The following is a 21,823-nucleotide window of genomic DNA, read 5'->3' on the forward strand; positions in this document are numbered from 1 at the left end:
CGCACTCCAGCCTGGGTGACAAGCGTGAAACTCCATCTCAAAAACAAACAAACAAACAAACAAACAAAAATAAAACGAAAGTGAGTTTTTTTTTTTTTTTTTTGAGACATAGTCTAGCTCTGTTGCCCAGGCTGGCGTGCACTGGCATGATCTCTCAAAACAAGCCAGACTCCATCTCAAAACAAAAATAACAAACAAACAAAAAAAGGAACCTCATAAATCCTGAGGCCCGGAGACATGGAGACCCTCTAGGGATGTTCCTGCTCTGGCAGCCCACACTGCAGAAGGGAGGGGCCTTAGCACCTGAAATGTCACAACCAGATGTGTCCAAGAGTGCCAGAAAGAGACAGGAATTGTTTTTTTTTTTCTTGAGACAGAGTCTCGCTCTGTCACCCAGGCTGGAGTGCAGTGGCGCGATCTCAGCTCACTGCAAGCTCTGCCTCCGGGGTTCACGCCATTCTCCTGCCTCAGCCTCCTGAGTAGCTGGGACTACAGGTGCCCGCCACCGCGCCCGGCTATTTTTTTTTGTATTTTTAGTAGAGACGGGGTTTCACCGTGTTAGCCAGGATGGTCTCGATCTCCTGACCTCGTGATCGCCTGCCTCGGCCTCCCAAAGTGCTAGGATTACAGGCATGAGCCATGGCGCCTGGTCAGAGACAGGAATGTTATAAGGACGCAGATGACAATGACCTCCTGTTTCCCGGGTATGTCGCATGGGCCAGATGGTTGCTTCACGCACATCCTACCCTTCCTCCTCCCGTAGCTCCCAAAGAACGATTATTATTCACATCACCCCCATTGTGAAGATGAAGAAACTGAGGCTTAGAGAACTTAAGTGACGTGCCCCAGGTTACGCAGCACACAGAGCTAGACACGGGCAGGGCTGGGATCTGAACCCAGGTCTCTCCAATGCCTGAATCTGACCTCTTAATCCTAAAGTTATACTGCTTCTAAAAATCCTACAGGTGGTCGGGCGCAGTGGCTCACGCCTGTCATCCAAGCATTTTGGGAGGCCGAGGTGGGTGGATCACCTGAGGTCAGGAGTTTGAGACCAGCCTGGCCAAAATGGTGAAACCCTGTCTCTACTAAAAATATAAAGATTAGCTGGGCGTGGTGGTGGGTGCCTGTAGTCCCAGCTACTTGGGAGGCTGACGCAGGAGAATTCCTTGAACCCAGGAGGAAGAGGTTGCAGTGAGCCGAGATCTCGCCACTGCACTCCAGCTTGGGTGACAGAGCAAGACTCCATCTCAAAAAAAAAAAAAAAAAGGGGGCCTGGCATGGTGGCTCACACCTGGCATCCCGGCACTTTGGGAGGACGAGGCGCGAGGATCACTTGAAATCAGGAGTTCAAGACCAGCTTAGGTAACATAGTGAGACCCCATCTCTACCAAAAAATTAAAAAAAAAATTAATGGCGCATGGCGGTATGCAGCTGCAGTCCCAGATACTTGGGAGGCTGAGGAAGGAGGATCACTTGAGCCTGGGAGGTCGAGGCTGCAGTGAGCTGTGATTCTACCACCGCACTCCAGCCTGAGTGACAGAGGAAGACCCTGTCTCAAAAATAAAAATAAAGTAGGCCCCATGGGTACAGGGAAGAGAGAGGAAGAAAGGAGACGAAACAAATCTGGTTGGAGGCAATTGCTCACGCCTATAATCCCAGAACTTCCGGAGTCTGGGGCGGGAGGAGCACCTGAGCCCAGGAGTTTGAGACCAGCCTGGGCGACACAGCAAGACTCCATCTCTTAAAAAAAAAAGAAAGAAAAAAAAATTAGCCAGGCGTGGTGACATTTGCCTGTAGTCTCAGCTACTCAAGAGACGGAGGTGGGAGGATCACTTAAGCCCGGGAAGTTGAGGCTGCAGTGAGCCATGATCCTGCTACGACACTCCAGCCCGGCTAGAGTGAGACCGCCTCAAAAACAAAAGCCACAAATTTCCATATTTATTGGGTGCCTATGTGTTATGTGCCAGGCCTGTTTTACGGACATGAGACGTATTAATTCACTTAATCCCCATGACAACCCCAGGCAAGCAGTACTACAGGTACTAACACACCCATTTTACAGATGAGGAAACTCAGTGGGCAGGGCGAGGGAGGCTCAGAAAGCTGGAGTCACTAGGAAGCTGTAAGGGCTGAGCTATGGACCCCGGCAGGTGGACTACAGACCCCACGTATGTATCCACTGGGCTGCTCCCTGGGGCCCTTGAGGATAAGGTACTGCACAGAGCAATGCTTGTAAAATTTAGGGGCACGAAGTCGGTTGCGAATCTGAGGATGGATGCCAGGGACACCCTTTCCAGCATAACACAAGCCCACAGGCCATTTTGCACAGTTTCCTGAAAGTCACGGGTGCCGGCAGGCCTGAGAGCAGGACCTTAGAGTAAAGCGATTCTTTAGATGAGAACTGTAGTGGAGATGGGGACCCCAAATAAGGGAAATCTTTAGAGAAAGAGCTTGGAGAGACAGGAAATACACATAATCCCAAGGAGCTGGCGTTCAATGGAAAAAAGGCCCTGTGAAGCTGCGGACCCTAAAGAACAGGAACCCTATAAGAACGACACCCCAGGCCAGGCGCAGTGGCTCACACCTCTGATCCCAGCACTCCGGGAGGCCGAGGCGGGTGGATCACCTGAAGTCGGGAGTTTGAGACCAGCCTGGCCAACATGGTGAAACCCCGTCTCTACTAAAAATACAAAAATTAGCCGGGTGTGGTGGCACACGCCTGTAATCCCAGCTACTTGGGAGGCTGAGGCAGGAGAATCGCTTGAACCTGAAAAGTGCAGCTTGCAGTGAGCCGAGATTGCACCCCTGCACTCCAGCCTGCGCAGCAGACCGAGACTCCATCTCAAAAACAAACAAACAAACAAACGAAAAACAGAGGCCGGGCACGGTGGCTCACGCCTGTAATCCCAGCACTTTGGGAGGCCGAGACAGGCGAATCACCTGAGGTCGGGAGTTTGAGACCAGCCTGACCAACATGGTGAAACCCCGTCTCTACTAAAAATAGAAAAAATTAGCTGGGCGTGGTGGTGCAGGCCTGTAGTACCAATTACTTGGGAGGCTGATGGAGGAGAATCGCTTGAACCTGGGAGGCGGAGGTTGCAGCGAGCGGAGATTGTGCCATTGCACTCCAGCGTGGGCAACAAGAGCGAAACGGGAGGGAGGGAGGGAGGGACGGAGGGAGGAAGGGAGGAAGGAAGGAAGGAAGGAAGGAAGGAAGGAAGGGAGGGAAGGGAAGGAAGGACAGCCCAGAGAGGACCTTTCTGAAGAGAGAAAAACAAGAGGATAAAATCTTCCTAGAAAAGGATGCCATGGGAATGGAAACCCTACAGAAAAGACACGAGTCTCCTACAGAACCAGAAGATCCCATGGAGATGGGAACCTGGTTAAAAAAAAAAGTAACTTCGGCCGGGCGCGGTGGCTCACGCTTGTAATCCCAGCACTTTGGGAGGCCGAGGCGGGCGGATCACGAGGTCAGGAGATCGAGACCACGGTGAAACCCCGTCTCTACTAAAAATACAAAAAAAATTAGCCGGGCGTGGTGGCGGGCGCCTGTAGTCCCAGCTACTCGGAGAGACTGAGGCAGGAGAATGGCGTGAACCCGGGAGGCGGAGCTTGCAGTGAGCCGAGATTGCGCCACTGCCCTCCAGCCTGGGCGACAGAGCGAGACTCCGTCTCAAAAAAAAAAAAAAAAAAAGTAACTTCAAGAAGGACCCCAATGAGAAGGGATCCGGCATCTCAGGACCTTCTAGCGGGAAAGAGGACAAACAAGGTCCCTACAGACGAGGGATTCTATGACAGATCCCAGGAGGAGGCGTCCTGTTGATCAGAGTCACTACTGAGTCCATCCTGCAGCTCGGGGACCCCATAGAGATGTGGCATTCACGGCTGGAGGGCAGGAAAGTCAGGCAGGGGACAATCTCTGCCCTCCTCGGCCTCAGCGGAACCAGAGATCCGAGAACGCGAGCCCGGACCGTACTTGCAGCCAAACGCAGCTCGGCGCGACTACAATTCCCAGGAGGCCCCGCGGCTCCAGGCCGGCTTCCTGCCCCGCGGCGCCCGCGCAGTGGCTGCCGGAAGACGTAGTTCCCGCCGCGGTAACTCCGACCGGAAGGCCGGCTCCGCCCCTGCCGCCAGCCCTACCTCCTTCCATGTCCTCCGTCCAGTTGCGGCTGCTACTCGTGGGCGAGCTGGGCGAAGTGTAGTAATCGCCGCCAGGGCTAGTGTCCACGTCTTCCTCCATTGAGCCCGATTTGTGCCGCTTGCTCCTTATGGGCGAGGGAGGGGGAGAGGCTGGTTACCACGGAGACGCGGGGCGGGGGGCGCGGCGGCGGCCTTTGCTACTTCCGGTCCTTAAGTGGGCGGGGCGAGGGAGTAGTATCGCGAGACATCGCGGGAGCCGCGGGCGTTCGGCCCGTTCCCTATGAACGCCTGTTCCAACGTGTCCATTGCTTGGGTGGGACACCCCGGCCAGAGGCAGGGAGGGACTCAGCAGAGGCCGGACACCAAGCTAGCATGGTGGAGACCAAAACCCAGGCAGCCTAGCTAATCCCCTGGCCACCTGTAGTCCTCAGAACTGCCTGTTAGGGGTATGATCCCATTTTATGGATGGGGAAACTGAGGCACACACAGTTGACCCGCTCGAGGTCACAAAGCATATCTCAGCAAGAACCTGTGTCTGCATTCTTCGGGGTGGTGGGGGATCCTAAGGGCTGGCTGAGCCAGCAGGACTTGAGGCTGGGAGAGCCCATGGTGGGCTGTCAGGGCTAGGGGAAGAAGCACGTGGGGCTGGCTGGGTTTTGAAGAATGAGTAGGAGTTTCTCAGGCCAGGTGAATCTGAAAAGAGGTATTCCAGGGAGAGGAATGAGTCACCTCGGGCCAGAGGGGATGGGTTGATGAATGGGGTTGTGGTTGTGAAATGCCCAGAGGTGGGGACCTGGGTACTTACCCACTGGAGGAGGTGCTGGGCAGCGTTCTTCTCAGGCCAGTGCTGGCCGGGTTCAGGTCGTATGCCAGGTGCCCCTGCAGCTCCCCCAGGGAGAAGTTGGGTCCTGTTCCGGTCACCACGGGTGCTGCAGAGGGTGAAGGAGGAGAGTGAGGCAGGAAGCAGTGCCCAGTGCTGCGGTTTGCTTTAGAGAGGTAGGGAAAGCCATTGGGTGCAGTCCAAAGGGGGACCCCTTTCCCATACTGGCCCAGTTCCTAGGGTGGCTGAAACCAGTTTCATTCTATGGATCAGAGGACCAAGGCCATTGGGAGAGGCCAAGAACACACTGTGAGGCAGAGGCGTAGCCAGAGCTGGAGGCCAGGCTCTGCTGATCTGGACGGGGAAGGTGTCAGTCAGGGCTAAAGAAGGACAGCGCCCCGGACTCGCTGGGGTGGGATTCACACGGTGTGTGATGGAATGCTCTGGGTCCCCAGCAGGTCAGCAGGGAAAGCAAGGGGACAGGAGGGGCGGGGTCCTTTGGGGTCTCCTAGGACAGGACAGTGGAGGCCCCAGGGAGGAGGAGGGATGCTGGGGCAGAAGGTTCCTTAGTTGCCATCCAGCATTTAGATTCTGTTTCCTGGAGAGGTGGGAGGGAGCCCTGACCTTGGGCTCTGGGAAGGGCCTGGCTACCTCCCTTTCTAGGAACCTTGGCTTAGTGACACGGGGGGTGTCTGGCAAGGACAAGGACTAGGGTGAGGGGGGTGGGCTCCTTCCTCCCTGCGGCCCCTCCCCTCTCCAGGACCCAGCTCAGGGCTGACGGGAACACTCACTCCGGGACACTTGGATGAGCTCAGTGACGCTGAACACGCCAGAGGTGACAAAGCTCTCCTGGAAGTCAGTCGTGTCTGGAACAGGAAGACAGCGGGGTCAGTGGGCTGAGCCGGGCCTATTCCCCTTCCACACACTCCAGGGCTGCCTGGACTCCTGGGGGCTGGCCCGAGCCTGGGCTTTCCCCCTGTCCATCCCGTGCAGTGGGGGAATGACAGCTCCAGTCTGATGGGGAAGGCCCCATGGGGGGGTCCTTGTCCGGCGTGGGCCTTCACACAGCCTTCATCCGGGTTCCCCCATGCTGTGGAATGCTGCATTCAAGTGAACAGCAGGCCGGACACAGTGGCTCATGCCTGTAATCCCAGCACTGTGGGAGGCCGAGGCAGGAGGATCGCTTGAGCTCAGGACTTCAAGACCAGCCTGGGGAACAGTGAGACCCCATCTCTACAAAAAGTGTTAAAATTAGCCAGGTGTTGTGGTCCGTGCCTGTAGTCCCAGCTACTCAGGAGGCTGAGACTGGAGGATCACTTGAGTCTGGGAGGTGGAGGCCGCAATGAACCATTGTGCCACTGCACTCCAGCCTGGAAACAAAGCGAGACCCGCTCTTAAAAAATGAGTGGAAAGCGGAGGCCTGGGCTCACATCGGCTCCATCGCCTGCCTCAGTGTGTGATCTGGGGCAGGTCGCTTTCCTTCTCTCAGCCTCCAAGTTTCCCTGATCGCAAAAGTGAAACCATCAACCCCATCATCGGGGTTGTCATGAGATCTGCATCCAACTGCCTGGGAGGGGCGGCTGGCTTGCTTTGCACACTGTCACCCTTCGAGATACTCTGGCTTCCTGTTCTTCTCCCCTCCAGACTGGGAGGTCTGTGTGGGCAGGGATGTCTGTCTGCCCCGACCCTGCAGTGTCCTTCGTGCCTGGATCAGAGCTTGGCACCCAGCAATGGGTCAGTTAAAATGGGGCATTGAATGGGGGGCCCACCAGCCGCAGTTAAAACCCCCAGTGTCCCCAGCATCGCTCCTACCTAATATCAAAGGAAGGGAGACCGTCCTCTCTTGACTGGAGTGGTTTGGACCCATTTCACAGATTTGGAAATCAAAGTTGTCCCCGAGAGGTGGGGAGCCTTGGCCAACCTCAGACAGCTTGGGGACAGCCCTGTCCTGCCCTTGGACACCCTTGTAGGAGGGATTCATGGACTCAACAGGTGTTTACTAAGCAGCCACAGTGTCTGATTCTGAGCGGGGCCCCGGCACAGCAGGAGATGATACAGACGGAAGCAGTCACCCCCGTGAGACTCAAAATCCAGTGTGAGCGACAGACAGCAGCCAAGACTAATAGGTCAGCAAAAGTCAACGAGTGTTCCTAGCAGCACTGTTCACCACAGCTCAAACCGGAAAGCCACCCAAATGTCCCTTCAAAAGATGAAGAGATAAACACAGTGTGGTCTATCCACACACTGGAATAGGACTCAGCCGTGAAAAGGATGCCGGGCGTGGTGGCTCATGCCTGTAATCCCGGCACTTTGGGAAGCTGAGGTGGGTGGATCTCTTGAGCTCAGGAGTTTGAGATCAGCCCGGGCAACATGGTGAAACCCTGTGCCTACAAAAAATACGAAAATTAGCTGGGTATGGTGGTGTGTGCCTGTAGTCCCAGCACTTTGGGAAGCTGAGGCAGGTGGATCACTTGAGCCCTGGAGTTTGAGACCGGCCTGGGCAACATGGCAAAACCCCATCCCTACAAAAAGTACAAAAATTAGCTGGGCATGGTGGTGCACACCTGTAGTCCCAGCTACTTGGGAGGCCGAGGCGGGAGGATTGCTTGAGCCCTGGAGGTCGAGGCTGCAGTGAGCTATGATTGCACCACTGCACTCCAGCCTGGGTGACAGAGCAAGACTCTGTCTCAAAAAAAAAAAAAAAAAAAAAAAAAAAAGGAAAAAGAATGAGGCCCCAGGCTGGGTACAGTAGCGGTGGCTCACGCCTGTAATCCCAGCACTCTGGGAGGCTGAGGCGGGTGGAACCACCTGAGCTCAGGAGTTCAAGACCAGCCTGGCCAACATGATGAAACCCCATCTCTACTAAAAATACAAAAATTAACTGGGCATGGTGGCAGGTGCCTGTAGTCCCAGCTACAGGCTGAGATTGTGCCATTGCACTCCAGCCTGGGCATCAGAGTGAGACTTCATCGCAAAAAAAGTAAATAAATAAAAATAAAAGAACGAGGCTCTGACACAGGCTACAACATGGATGCACCTTGAGGACATCACTCAGTGAGGGACGCCAGACACAAAAGGCCACACAGTGTGTGATGCCATTTCTTTTTTTTTTTTTTTTTTTTGAGACAGAGTCTCACTCTGTCGCCCAGGCTGGAGTGCAGTGGCACGATCTTGGCTCACTGCAATCTCTGCCTCCTAGGTTCAAGCGATTCTCCTGCCTCAGCCTCCCAAGTAGCTGGGATTACAGGTACCTGCCGCCGCGCCTGGCTAATTTTTGTATTTTTAGTAGAGATGGGATTTCACCATCTTGGTCTGGCTGGTCTCGAACTCTGATCTCGTGATCCACCCGCCTTGGCCTCCCAAAGTGCTGGGATTACAGGTGTGAGCCATTTCTCTGAAATGTCCAGGACAGGCCAAGCCGCAGAGACAGGAAGGGGATGCGTGGGCACCAGGGCACCAGGGCTGGGAAAGGAGATGGGGAGTGGTGGCTGATGGGGATGGGGTTTCTTTTAGGGAGGATGAAACGTTCTGGAATTAGGCCAGGCTCGGCGGCTCACATCTGTAATCCCAGCACTTTGGAAGGCTGAGGCGAGAGAATCACTTAAGGTCAAGAGTTTGAGACTAGCCTGGCCAACGTGGTGAAACTCCATCTCTACTCCACGCCTACTAAAAGTACAAAAAATTAGCTGGGTGTGGTGGTGTGTGCCTATGATCCCAGCTACTCGGGAGGCTGAGCCACGAGAATTGCTTGAACCAGGAGGGCGGAGGTTGCAGTGAGCCGACATAGCACCACTGCACTCCAGCCTGGGGGAAACAAATGTTCTGGAATTAGATAGAGGTGAATGTACGTAGTGCCCTTTGACTTGGACACTTAAAAATGGCTACAAATGATACATTGTACATTATGCACATGTTACTACAAATTAAAAGCTCATTAAGTAAAATGCGAGGTGCATCAGCCTGTGGTAAGGCAGGCGGCAGGTGGGGAACTCGCTAGGGTGGGGAGGGAGGCTATTTTACACCCAGGGCTCAGAGAAAGCCTGACCGCAATGGTGGCATTTTACAAAGACCTCAAGATGAGACTGGATAAGAGGAAGGAACTTGTTAAAATCTGCAAAGCTCCGAGAACAGCGCCTGGCAACCGCCCCGTGACTGTTGGCTTCTCTGATGGGGATGATGTTTCATCACCTCCCTGAGGGCCACGATGTTCCCGGCACTGGGAACAGCCCGTGCAAAAGCCCCGGGGTAGAAACGCACTTGGCAAGTTGCAGGCCAGCAGGGTTGCAGTGGAAAGAGCCAGGGAGCCTGGTCGGTTTGGAGGTGGCACAGGCTCTTGGCTTTTGGGTGGCGGTGGGAGCAGTTTCTCTCCCGGCCCCCAGGGGGCAGCACGGGCTGCAGGGAGCTCACGGCTGTGTCCAGTTCTGCAGACCCAAACCCCCGCCAGTCCCCCGTTACAATCTTTCCTTTCTTTTTAGAGACAGAGTTTTCCTCTGTTGCCCAGGCGCCAGTGCAGTGATGCAATCATAGCTCACTGCAGCCTCGAACTCCCGGGCTCAAGTGATGCTCCTGCCTCAGCCTCCCAAGTAGCTGAGACTACAGGCACGCATCACCATGCTTGGCTAATTTTCGTATTATTATTATTACTTTTTGTAGAGATAGGGTCTTGCTATGTTACGCAGGCTGGTCTCAAACTCCTGGGCTCAAGCGATCCTCCTGCCTCAGCCTCCCAAGTAGCTGGGATTACAGGCATGCACCTCCATGCTTGACTAATTTGTGTGTGTGTGTGTGTGTGTGTGTGTGTGTGTGTGTGTGTGTATATATATATTTTTTTTTTTGGTAGAGATAGGGTCTTGCTATATTACCCAGGCTGGTCTTGAACTCCTGGGCTCAAGCGATCTTCCCACTTCAGCCTTCCAAAGTGCTGGGATTGCAGGCGTGAGCCACCGCACCCGGCCCCCTGTTACTGTCATTTGCTGAGTGAAGACAATGAACCCTGCCCCGCGCTGGGAGGTTCAGGGCCACACGTTCTGAAGAGGACAGAGCGGTGGCCCCCAAGTGTCCAGGAGAAGTGGCCAGAGCCGTTTCCTGCTGACCCAGCTGGCCAGCTGGTGTCCGCACGCCTCCTCCACCTCCCCCTACCGGGGTTTCCTGTTTGTGCAGCGCCTGCTCAGCTCCATCTCTGGGGGACTCCCTGGCGAGCTGGGAGGACGTGATTTCCTCTTCCAGACGCCCAAGCTCCCCAGGGGACCAGGCCAAGCGCCGCTGCCCCCACCTCCCTCCAACATCTGGCTTGGAGAGAGGCGTCTGGGGATCACAGGAGGCCGAGGAGGACCCGGGTCACAGACGGAGGAGTCGTCAGGGGCCATTGAGGAGTAGCCTCAGGCCTGTGAACCTCCGAGAACCTTTCAGCCTCCCTGTACACGCCTGTTCCGGTCCTTCCAAGAAGGACGCCTCACCCACTCGCTTTCTCTTCCTTCCTTCTTTTCCTTTCCTTTTTTTTTTTTTTTTTTTTTTTTTTTGAGACAGAGTCTCACTCTATCCCCCAGGCTGGAGTGCAGTGGTGTGATCTTGGCTCACTGCAACCTCCGCCTCCCGGGTTCAAGCAATTCTCCTGGGTCAGCCTCCCGTGTCCTCCTAGTACAGATGGCGTTTCACCATGTTGGCCAGGCTGGTCTTGAACTCCTGACCTCAGGTCATCCACCTGACTCGGCCTCCCAAAGTACTGGGATTACAGGTGTGAGCCACTGCGCCCTGGCCCCTTCCTTCTTTTTCTTTTTGAGTTGGAGTTTTTACTCTTGTTGCCCAGGCTGGAGTGCAATGGTGCAATCTCAGCTCACTGCAACCTCCGCCTCCCGGGTTCAAGCAATTCTCCTGCCTCAGCCTCCCGGGTAGCTGGGATTACAGGCATGTGCCTCCACGCCCGGCTAATTTTTGTATATTTAGTAGAGATGGGGTTTCTCCATGTTGATCAGGCTAGTCTCAAACTCCTGACCTCAGGTGATCCACCTGCCTCAGCCTCCCAAAGTGCTGGGATTACAGGCGTGAGCCCCCACACCCGGCCCTTCTTTTTCTCTCTCTCTCTCTTTCTTTTCTTTCTTTCTCTCTTTCTTTTTTTTTTTTTTTGATGGAGTCTCGCTGTGTCTGCCAGGCTGCACAATCTCGGCTCACTACAACCTCTGCCTCCTGGGTTCAAGCGATTCTCCTGCCTCAGCCTCCCGACTAGCTAGGATTATAGGTGTGAGCCAACATGCCCAACTAATTTTTGTGTTTTTAGTAGAGACGGGATTTCACCATGTTGGTCAGGCTGGATTTGAACTCCTGACCTCAGGTGATCCGCCTGCCTTGGCCTCCCAAAGTGCTGGGATTACAGGCGTGAGCCACCGCACTCGGCCCCTTCCTTCTTTTTCATCTCTCCTCCTTCCTCTCCCCATATATCCTCTCTTGTCTTTTTCTCTCTGCTTCATCCCTCCCTCTCTCCTTCCTTTCTTTCTACAAATGTTTATTGAGCACCCACTCTGCACCAGGCCCCATTCTAAGCCCTGAGGGCACAACAGAGATCTAGACAGAAAAAGCCTCTGCCCTCGAGGAGGTGACATTCCACTGGGGAGATGAGCAAACACCCGTGCAGTCACTAAGCAACTAAGCAAATCCATAGGCAATCACTAACTTCCTCTGAAGGAAAGAAAACAGAGGGCTGAGATTGAGGGTAGCCAGGCTGGGCGCGGTGGCTCACGCCTGTAATCCCAGCACTTTGGGAGGCCGAGGCGGGTGGATCACAAGGTCAGGAGATCAAGACCATCCTGGCTAACACGGTAAAACCCCGTCTCTACTAAAAATACAAAAAATTGGCTGGGCGCAGTGGCTCACGCCTGTAATCCCAGCACTTTGGGAGGCCAAGGCGGGTGGATCATGAGGTCAGAAGATCGAGACCATCCTGGCTAACACGGTGAAACCCCGTCTCTACTAAAAATACAAAAAATTAGCCGGGCGAGGTGGCGGGCGCCTGTAGTCCCAGCTACGCGGGAGGCTGAGGCAGGAGAATGGCGTGAACCCCGGGGGGCGGAGCCTGCAGTGAGCCGAGATCGTGCCACTGCACTCCAGCCTGGGTGAAAGAGCGAGACTTTGTCTTAAAAAAAAAAAAAAAAAAAAAAAGATTGAGGGTAGCCACAGGCTGCTTGTGCTGAAGGGGTTTAGGGTAGACCTCTCTGAGAAGGGGGCATTTGAGCTGAGACCAGGGGAGATTTGGAGAGAACAAGCGAGCAGTTAGTAAGCTGTTTAGACAGAGGTAACAGAATGTGCAACGGCCCTGAGGCAGGACTGGGCCTGGTGCACTGGAGGAACAGCAAGGAGGTCTGTGCGGCTGGGAGTGGGTGAAGGGGAGAGAGGGAGGAGGGGAGGACAGGGTGGGGATGGGACAGGTTGTGCAGGGTCTTGTGGGCCACAGGGAGGACCTGGGCTTTTACCCCAAGAGAGGTGGGAGCCATAGATGGCTGTGGGCAGAGGAGGGACGGGCCCTGACTTGGGGGCTCACAGGCGTCCTCTGGCAATAGTGAGAAGGACAAACGGCGGGGGACAAGGGCAGGAGCTGGGGGCTAGGATGGAAGTGACTGCTGTGGTCTAAGTGAGGTAAATTTTCCCACTTTCTATCCCTACAACATAGAATTACACTGTCCTACTCATCTATGAGACACCACATGAGGGCTGGGTGTGGTGGTTCACACCTATGATCCCAGCGCTTTGGGAAGCCAAGACAGGAGGATCACTTGAGCTCAGGAGTTTGAGACCAGTCTGAGCAATATAGTGAGACTCTGTCTTTACAAAAACAATTTAAAAAATTTTAAAAAAGCCGGGTGCGGTGGCTCATGCCTGTAATCCCAGTACTTTGGGAGGCCGAGGTGGGTGGATCACGAGGTCAGGAGTTTGAGACCAGCCTGGCCAACATGGTGAAACCCTGTCTCCACTAAAAATACAAAAATTAGCCGGGTGTGGTGGCGCACGCCTGTAATCCCAGCTACTCGGGAGGCTGAGGCAGGAGAATTGCTTGAACCTGGAAAGTGGAGACTGCAGTGAGCCGAGATTGCACCCCTGCACTCCAGCCTGGGCAGCAGACCGAGACTCCGTCTCAAAAACAAACAAACAAACAAAAAAACAGAGGCCGGGCGCGGTGGCTCACACCTGTAATCCCAGCACTTTGGGAGGCCGAGGTAGGTGGATCACCTGAGGTCAGGAGTTCAAGACCAACCTGGCCAACGTGGTGAAACCCCGTTTCTACTAAAAATACAAAAATTAGCCGGGTGTGGTGGCGTGCACCTGTAATCCCAGCTAATTGGGAGACTGAGGCAGAAAAATCACTTGAACCCGGGAGGTGGAGCTTGCAGTGAGCCGAGATTGCGCCACTACACTCCAGCCTGGGTGACAGAGCGAGACTCCATCTCAAAATAAATAAATGAATGAAAACAAAACAAAACAAAACAAACAAAAACCCCCAAATGTCCCATGGGACTGTAGAACCCTCCGGGGTCTCCCATGGGGCGAGCACCTCAGAGCCCAGAAGCTGCGAGCTCAGAGTCGTGGGTTCCAACCCAGCTCCCTGGTCGCCCCTGGACAGGCCCCTTAACCTCTCCGAGCCTCAGTCTGCTCATCTGTAAAATGAGTGGTACCAAGCAAATGATTCCCAAATAAAAGACGAGGGCAGGGCTGTGCCCTCCGCCCTTCACCACCACGCTGCCCCCAGACTCACCCAGCGTGATGGGCTTGCTGTCCTCCTGGTCAGAGCCCATCCCTGTCCGGGGACTGCCGCTTTGCTCTGCGTCTGCAAAGAGAGGAAAAAACATTGGTGACGTCACAGAGACCCCACCCCAGGAACAGATGAGGTGTTGATGCTGGTGGCCCATCCTGGGCTGGGCCAGTGCTGTGGAGACAGACAGTGGCCCCGAAACACGCCCAGGCCCCGGGGTCTCTGCTTGGGCCCTTCCCTTGGCTGCTGCCTTAGAGGGTCACGGACATCTGGCCAGGCACCCTGCAGACACCAGCTAGGCCCTGTGAGCGCCAGTGTACCTGTATGTTTGGTAAGCCCTCTGCTTCTGCAGGGGCGGCTCAGTCGTGGGTAACAGCTTAGACACCTGGAGTCTTAACAGACTGATGTTCAAATCCCAGCTGTGCTGCTTTCTTGCTGTGTGACCCTGAGCAAGTCACTTGCCCTCTCTGAGCCTCATCTGTAAAACGTTCAGGTCGGGCACAGTGGCTCACACCTGTAATCCTAGCACTTTGGGAGGCCAAGGGAGGCAGATCACCTGAGGTCAGGGTCAGGAGTTTGAGACCCGACTGGCCAACATGGTGAAACCCCATCTCTACTAAAAGTACAAAAACTAGCCAGGTGTGGTGGTGCACACCTGTAATCCCAGCTACTCGGGAGACTGAGAAAGGAGAATCACTTTAGCCTCGGAGGTGGAGGTTGCAGTGAGCCAGGATTGCACCACTGCACTCCAGTCTGGGCGACTGCAGTTGGAGGCCAGCCTGAGCAACATAGCAAGACCCCATCTCAGAAAATAAAATTAAACAACAACAACAAAAATAAAACGGCCAGGCACGGTGGCTCACACCTGTAATCCCAGCACTTTGGGAGGCCAAGGCAGGAAAATCACTTGAGGTCAGGAGTTGAAGACCAGCCTGGCCAACATGGCAAAACCCCGTCTCTACTAAAAATACAAAAATTAGCCAGGTGTGGTGGCACTCTCCTGGAATCCCAGCTACTCAGGTGGCTGAGTCAGGAGAATCGCTTGAACCCGGAAGGCAGAGGTTGCAGCAAGCGGAGATCATGCCTCTGCACTCCAGTCTGGGCGACAAGAGCAAGGCTCCGTCTCAAAATAAATAAAATAAAATAAATAAAATAAAATGAGGTTCAGTCATTCAGCCCCGCCTTAGCCCTATGTAGGAGGTCTATCACTATGTCCGTTTTACAGATGGGGAAACTGAGGACCAGAGAGGTGAGTCCCAGAGACGTCACGTCCCTTAGCCTCAGCCTCTGCCCCTGTAGTCCCAGGGACCCAGCTGTTAGTCCTGGGTTGCCATTCAGGGACCCCAGAGAGAGGAGGCTGAGGGGTGGTCTCTGTGATGGCGACTCCCCCACTGCCCGCCCGGCTTGGGTGCTCCCTCTGCCCCGGCGCCCACTCCTCCATCTTATCTAAAAATAATTAGGTTCCTTGGCAGACACGCAGGCAGACAGACGCTGAGCTCAGCGTTATCGGCTCTGGCAGCCTGGATGCAGGACGAGTCACATCCGCCCCCTCTAGGGCCGTGACCCTTCCACAGAGGGCTGAAGCTGGGGGGCAGGTGGACAAGCCCAGCCAGGCAGACCCCCTCCCCAGCCCCACCCACGGATCACCCAGGTCAAAGACGAAGGTGGCAGGAACCAACGTCGAAAGCCACAGGAAGAGAATCACGCCCCTCCTGCCCACCCGCCAGACCCCAAGGCCAGGATGCAATCGCTGTGTGACCTCAGGCAAGTCACCTAACTGTCCTGAGCCTGTTTCTCATCTTCCATGTGGGCCCAAACATTGTCCAGGCCTTATCAGAGCTGGGAGGTAGCGAGGAGAGGATACTCCTGAAGCACTTGAGGGCATTTGGAGACCTCAACCACGAAAGAGTCCGCCCCGTTATTACTTTCTTCTATTTTTATTTATTTATTTTTATTTTTTTGAGACAAGGTCTCACTCTGTCTCCCAGGCTGGAATGCAGTGGTGCGATCGCAGCTCGCTGTAACCTCCGCCTCTCGGGTTCAAGTGATTCTCCCACCTCAGCCTCCAGAGTAGCTGGGATTACAGGCATGCACCATCACGCCTGGCTAATTTTTGTATTTTTAGTAGAGACGGAGTTTCACCATGTTAGTCAGGCTGGTCTTGAACTCCTGACCTCAAGTGAGCTGCCCGCCTCAGCCTCCCAAAGTGCTGGGATTACAAGCGTGAGCCACCGCGCCTGGCCGTATCCATTTCATAGACAAGGAAAGCTGCGGGTCAGAACCACGAGCAATATTCTCCCTCCCAGGCCCCGTGATGGGCTTTTTCATCAGGGTTATTTTATCCACAGTTTTGTGCTGGGATCAGACACCTGAGCCAAGTACTGTCTCCGACAGCCCCCGGGTCTTTGTGCTCCTGAGCAGGTCACTTTCCGTTCTTTTTTTTTTTTTTGAGACAGAGTCTCGCTCTGGCGCGATCTCAGCTCACTGCAACCTCTGCCTCCTGGGTTCAAGCGATTCTCCTGCCTCAACCTCCCAAGTGGCTGGGATTACAGGTGCCTGCCTCCATGCCCATTTAATTTTTTTTTTTTTTTTGAGACGGAGTCTCGCTCTGTCGCCCAGGCTGGGGTGCAGTGGGCAATCTCACTGCAAGCTCCGTCTCCTGGGTTCATGCCATTCTCCTGCCTCAGCCTCCCGAGTAGCTGGGACTACAGGCACCCGCCACCACACCCGGCTAATTTTTTGTATTTTTAATAGAGACAGGGTTTCACCATGTTAGCCAGGATGGTCTCGATCTCCTGACCTGGTGATCTGTCCGCCTCGGCCTCCCAAAGTGTTGGGATTACAGGCGTGAGCCACCGCACCCAGCCTCACTTTCCTTTCAAGGCCTGAGTTTCTTCATCCGCAAAATGAGATGATGATTAAGCCAGGGGCAGTGGCACAGTGGCTCATGCCTGTAATCTCAGCACTTTGGGAGGCCGAAGAGGGAGGATCGCTTGAGGCCAGGAGTTTGAGACCAGCCAGGGCAACATAGTGAGACCCCGATTTTACAAAAAATACAAAAAAATAGGCCAGGTGCAGTGGCTCACTCCTATAATCCCAGCACTTTGGGAGGCCGAGGCAGGCGGATCACTTTGAGCTCAGGAGTTCGAGACCAGCCTGACCAACATGGTGAAACCCCATCTCTACTAAAAATACAAAATTAGCCAGGCATGGTAGTGCATGCCTATAATCCCAGCTACTTGGGAGGCTGAGACAGAAGAATCACTTGAACCCCGGAGGCGGAGGTTGCGGTGAGCCGAGATCACACCATTATTGCACTCCAGCCTGGACAACAAGAGCAAAACTCCATCTCAAAAAAAAAAAAAAAAAGAAAAAAAATTAGCCAGGCATGGTAGCAGGCACCTGTAGTCCCAGCTACTCAGGAGCATCACTTGAGACTGGGAGGTCAAGGGTGCAGTGAGCTGTGATCATGCCACTGCACTCCAGCCTGAGTGACAGAGCAAGACCTTGTTTTAAAAAAATAAATGGAGACCACTCTCAGGGTTGCTGTGGGAATGATCAAAGCAATGATATTTCCTAGTGCCCGGAGCCTCTGGAGTTAGCTTGGCGCTGTGCTAATGGCTTTGCACACACCGTGTGTCCAGCACCCACTGATTGCCAAGACCAAAGATGCCATAAACAGCACAGGAGCAGGGCCCGGTGCCTCAGTTTCCTCATCAGGAAACAGAGGAGCAGATGAGAGAAGCTGTTCCTCCAGCTAGGCTGCCCCAGCCGTGGCCATCTGGGCCGGACAGCAGCTGAGGGGAGTGTGCCCAGCTCGGCCCCAAGCCCTGCAGCCGATCCCAGGCTGGGGAAGCCAGCGGCCCCTCGGAGCTGGCCAGTTCCCTTTGGACTGCCTCAAGGCTGGGCACCGGTGGCCAAGATGTTGGGAAGGACCCAGCCTGGGCAGCCGGCCGTCCGGGCTCCAGGCCGTGGGCACAGGACCCTCTTCCGGAACCGGAGCCCACACAGACTGAGCAGGTTGCAGTGCCCAGCTGGCGTCTGGGTGTTTCCCTGGGAAGGAGAATGTTTCTTGGGCATGCACTAAGTGCCAGGCCCCCATGGTGGCTCCCAGCATGAGCTTGCGAATTGGGCAGCCAGGGAGTGGGGCCTTGGATGCATCCACGCCTCACTCTTCTCATCTGTGAAATGGACACAACCATAGCACCCTCTCTTGGAAGCTGTTTATGAGGGACAAGATGGCAATGAATGAGACATTGGCCGGGCGCGGGGCCTCACGCCTGTATTCCCAGCACTGTGGGAGGCCAACGCGGGTAGATCACCTAAGGTCAGGAGTTCAAGACCATTCTGGCCAACATGGTGAAACCCCATCTCCACTAAAAATACAAAAATTAGCTGGGCGTGGTCGTGGGCACCTGTAATCCCAGCTACTCGGGAGGCTGAGGCAGGAGAATCTCTTGAAATTGGGAGGCGGATGTTGCAGTGAGCCCAAATCGGGCCATTGGCACTCTAGTCTGGGTGACAGAGTAAGACTCCATCTCAAAAATAAAAAGTGATGAATGAATTATTAATAAAACTCCCAGAACCATGGCTGCCATAGTGAGAGCCTCACCAGGCAGAGGGCAGCTTCACTACTATTGCTATTTGATTAATATCGCTATTGTTACTGTCTTTGATGGTGTTATTTTGTATCTGTATTTTATTTTATTTATTTTATTTTATTTATTTTATTTTATTTTGAGATGGAATCTCACTCTTGTTCTCTTGTTGCCAGGGCTAGAGTGCGGTGGCACGATCCAGCTCACTGCAATCTCCGCCTCCCGGGCTCAAGCAATTCTCAGCCTCCCCAGTAGCTGGGATTACAGGCACACGCCACCACGCCCAGCTAATTTTTGTTGTATTTTTAGTAGAGATGGGGTTTCGCCATGTTAGCCAGGCTGATCTCTTTTTCTTCTTTTTCGTTTTTGAGACAGGATCTTGCTTTGTCACCTAGGCTGGAGTAAGGTGGCACAATCACGGCTCACTGCAGTCTTCAACTCCTGAGCTCAAGCTGTCCTCCTATCTGAGCTTCCCAAGTAGCTGGGGCCCCAGGTACACGCCACCACATATGGCTGATTTGTGTATTATTTGTAGATACGGGTTTTTGCAATGCTGCCCTGGCTGGTCTGGAACTCCTGGGCTCAAGCAATCCACTCTCTTTGGTCTCTCAAAGTGCTGGGATTACAGGTGTGAGCTACCACGTCCAGCCTCTTTTCTTGCCTTATTGGTCTGGCAGAACTTCCAGTACAATGTTCAATAGAAATGGTGAAAGTGGTGCCCTTGTCTTGTTCCTGATCTCAGGAGAAAACATCCAGCCTCTCACCACTAAGTATGGGGTTAGCTGTGGGGTTTTGTAGCTCCCTTTCTTGGGTTAGGGAAGTTTTCTTCTTTTCCTATAGTCCTAGGAATTTATGTGTTTTTTAATTAAATTAATTTTTTTTTTTTGGAACAGAGTCTCGCTCTGTCGCCCAGGCTGGAGTGCAATGGTGTGATCTCAGCTCGCTGCAGCCTCTGCCTCCCGGGTTCAAGCAATTCTCCTGCCTGAGCCTCCTGAGTAGCCGAGATTACAGGTGTGTGCCACCTGTAATCTAATTTTTTAATCTAATTTTAATTAGCCCAGCTAATTTTTGTATTTTTAGTAGAGATGGGGTTTCACCAACTTGGCCAGGCTGGTCTCAAACTTCTGACCTCAAGTGATCCGCGTGCCTCATCCTCCCAAAGTGCTGGGATTACAGGTGTGAGCCACTGTGCTCGGCCTAATTTTGTTTGTTTGTTTTTGGGACAGGGTCTTGCTCTGCCACCCAGGCTGCAGTGCAGTGGCACAATCATGGCTCACTGCATCCTGGACCTCCTGGGCTCCAGCAATCCCCCCACCTCAGCCTGTCGAGTAATTGGAACCACGGGTGAGCACCACCATGCCTGGCCAAAATTAGTGTAGTTTTAAAAATAATATGCTATAAATATATGCCATCTCATTTTAATTTTTAATTTAATTTCTTATTGTGGCAAAATATACATAATATTTACCATTTGAACCATCTTTACATGCAGAGCTTAGTGGCATTAAACGCATTCCAATGGCTATGCAGCCATCACATCCTCTCCAGAACTTTCTCCTCTTCCCGAACTGAAACTCTGTCCCCATGAAACACTCACTCCCTGTTCCCTCCCCAGCCCCCGACACCCCCGCCCCCCATCCTACTTTCTGTCTCTATGAATCTGATGAGTCTAGGGACCTCCTAGGAGTGGACTCACACAGGATTTGTCCTTCTGTGTCCGGCTTTTCTCAGTTGAGCTTAATGTCCTTAAGGTTCACCCGTGTGGGTAGCCTGGTCAGAATCTCCTTCCTTTTTATTTGGCTGTCTCATTTTATGTATTTATTTATTTAGATGGAATCTCGCTGTGTCGCCCAGGCTGGAGTGCAGTGGCACGATCTCGGCTCACTGCAACTTATGTCTCTCGGGTTCAACCAAATCTCCTGCCTCAGCCTCCTGACTAGCTGGGACTACAGGCTCCTGCCATCGCACCTGGCTAATTTTTGCATTTTTATAGAGACGGTATTTTGCCATGTTGGCCAGGCTGGTCTTGAATTCCTGACCTCAAGTGATCCTCCTGCCTCGGCCTCCCAAAGTGCTGGGATTACAGGCGTGAGCCACCGCGCCCAGCCAGCCGTCTCATTTTAAATCATCTCTAAAACCTGGGAATATTTCTCAACCATCTGCTGACCATTATTCCATCATTTGGCTCCTGAAAACTCCTCATGTTCTAGAGCCATCGGTATGAAAGTCACAGCCACATATGACTTTTTACATTTAAGTTAGCTACACTGAAATAAAATTACACAGGGCATGGTGGCACATGCCTGTAATCCCAGTACTTTGGAAGGCCGAGGCAGGAGGATCACTTGAGCCCACGAGTTCCAGACCAGACTGGGCACCATGGCGAGACCCCGTCTCTACAAAAAATACAAAAGTTAGCTGGGTGTAGTGGCATGCCTGTAGTTCCAGCTACTCCGGGAGCTGAGGTGGGAGGATTGCTTAAGCCTGGGAGGTGGAGGTTGCAGTGAGTTATGATGGAGCCACCGCACTCCAGCTTGGGTGACAGAGTGAGATTGTGTCTCAAAAAAAAAAAAAAAAGAAAGAAAGAAAATTAAATTTTAAGTTGCTTGGTTGCACAAATCACATTTCAAGCACCAAAGAGCCACATGTGTCTGGTGGTGACCAAGTTGGACAGCACAGAATATTTTGCCATCAGCGAGGAACATTCTAGTGCACTGTGTTGCCCTGGCTGCTTCCATGAAAAATTGGAAGAAAAGAAAAAGAGGCGGCAGGGCGTAGTGGCTCACGCCTATAATCCCAGTACTCTGGGAGGCCGAGGTGGGCGGATCACAAGGTCAGGAGATCGAGACCATCCTGGCTAACATGGTGAAACCCTGTCTCTACTAAAAAATAAAATAAAAAAAATTAGCCGGGCGTGGTGACGGGCACCTGTAGTCCCAACTACTCGGGAGGCTAAGGCAGGAGAATGGCGTGAACCCAGGAGGTGGAGCTTGCAGTGAGCCGAGATTGTGCCACTGCACTCCAGCCTGGGAGACAGAGCCAGACTCTGTCTCAAAAAAAAAAAAAAAAAAAAAAAAAAGAAATGAAAAAGCAGCACAGATAATTCCTCCTCCTCCACCTACTTACTAGACACCCAGCCTTAAAATGGCCCTTCTTTCGGTCTGAGCAGATGTGTATAATAGTGCATAATGTCTCAGTCTGGCTAACTTCCACGGCCCCAAGATTCCCCAGACCCCAGTGGGCAGCTTCCATCTGCTGAGTTTTTACTGTGCTGAATTAGCACTTCCTGACCCCATCTGATTAAATCTGCTCAATTTGTGAGGTTGGTCAACCAAGGCCCAGCGCGCAGAGTGTATTTCCCAAAGCTGGTGTCAGATTCAAAGCAAAGTTGTCTGCCTAGCTCAGAAATTCTGTTGTTGTTCTGTTTTGAGATGGGGGTCTCAATATATTGCCCAGGCCGGTCTCTAACTCCTGTGCTCAGATGACTCTCCTGCCTAGGCCTCCAAAAGCACTGGGATTACAGGTGTG

General features: G+C 53.4%; 1 protein-coding gene across 7 annotated transcripts in view; it reads right to left on the bottom strand.

Annotated features, from left to right (window-relative positions):
• Window positions 1–21,823, bottom strand: part of NFIC (nuclear factor I C) — a 108,603-nt gene that overhangs the window by 29,659 nt on the left and 57,121 nt on the right. For all 7 annotated transcript variants that reach the window (XM_030797457.1, XM_030797455.1, XM_030797458.1 and 4 more), the window contains exons 3-6: window positions 13,701–13,772; window positions 5,752–5,826; window positions 4,946–5,069; window positions 4,141–4,265 (exon numbers count right to left, since the gene is read on the bottom strand). In XM_030797457.1, coding sequence (XP_030653317.1) covers window positions 4,141–4,265; window positions 4,946–5,069; window positions 5,752–5,826; window positions 13,701–13,772 — 396 coding nt within the window. The remainder of the gene's footprint in view (window positions 1–4,140; window positions 4,266–4,945; window positions 5,070–5,751; window positions 5,827–13,700; window positions 13,773–21,823) is intronic.

This window comes from Nomascus leucogenys, chromosome 17 (genome assembly GCF_006542625.1).
Source record: "Nomascus leucogenys isolate Asia chromosome 17, Asia_NLE_v1, whole genome shotgun sequence".
In the NCBI taxonomy this organism is placed as follows: domain Eukaryota; kingdom Metazoa; phylum Chordata; class Mammalia; order Primates; family Hylobatidae; genus Nomascus; species Nomascus leucogenys.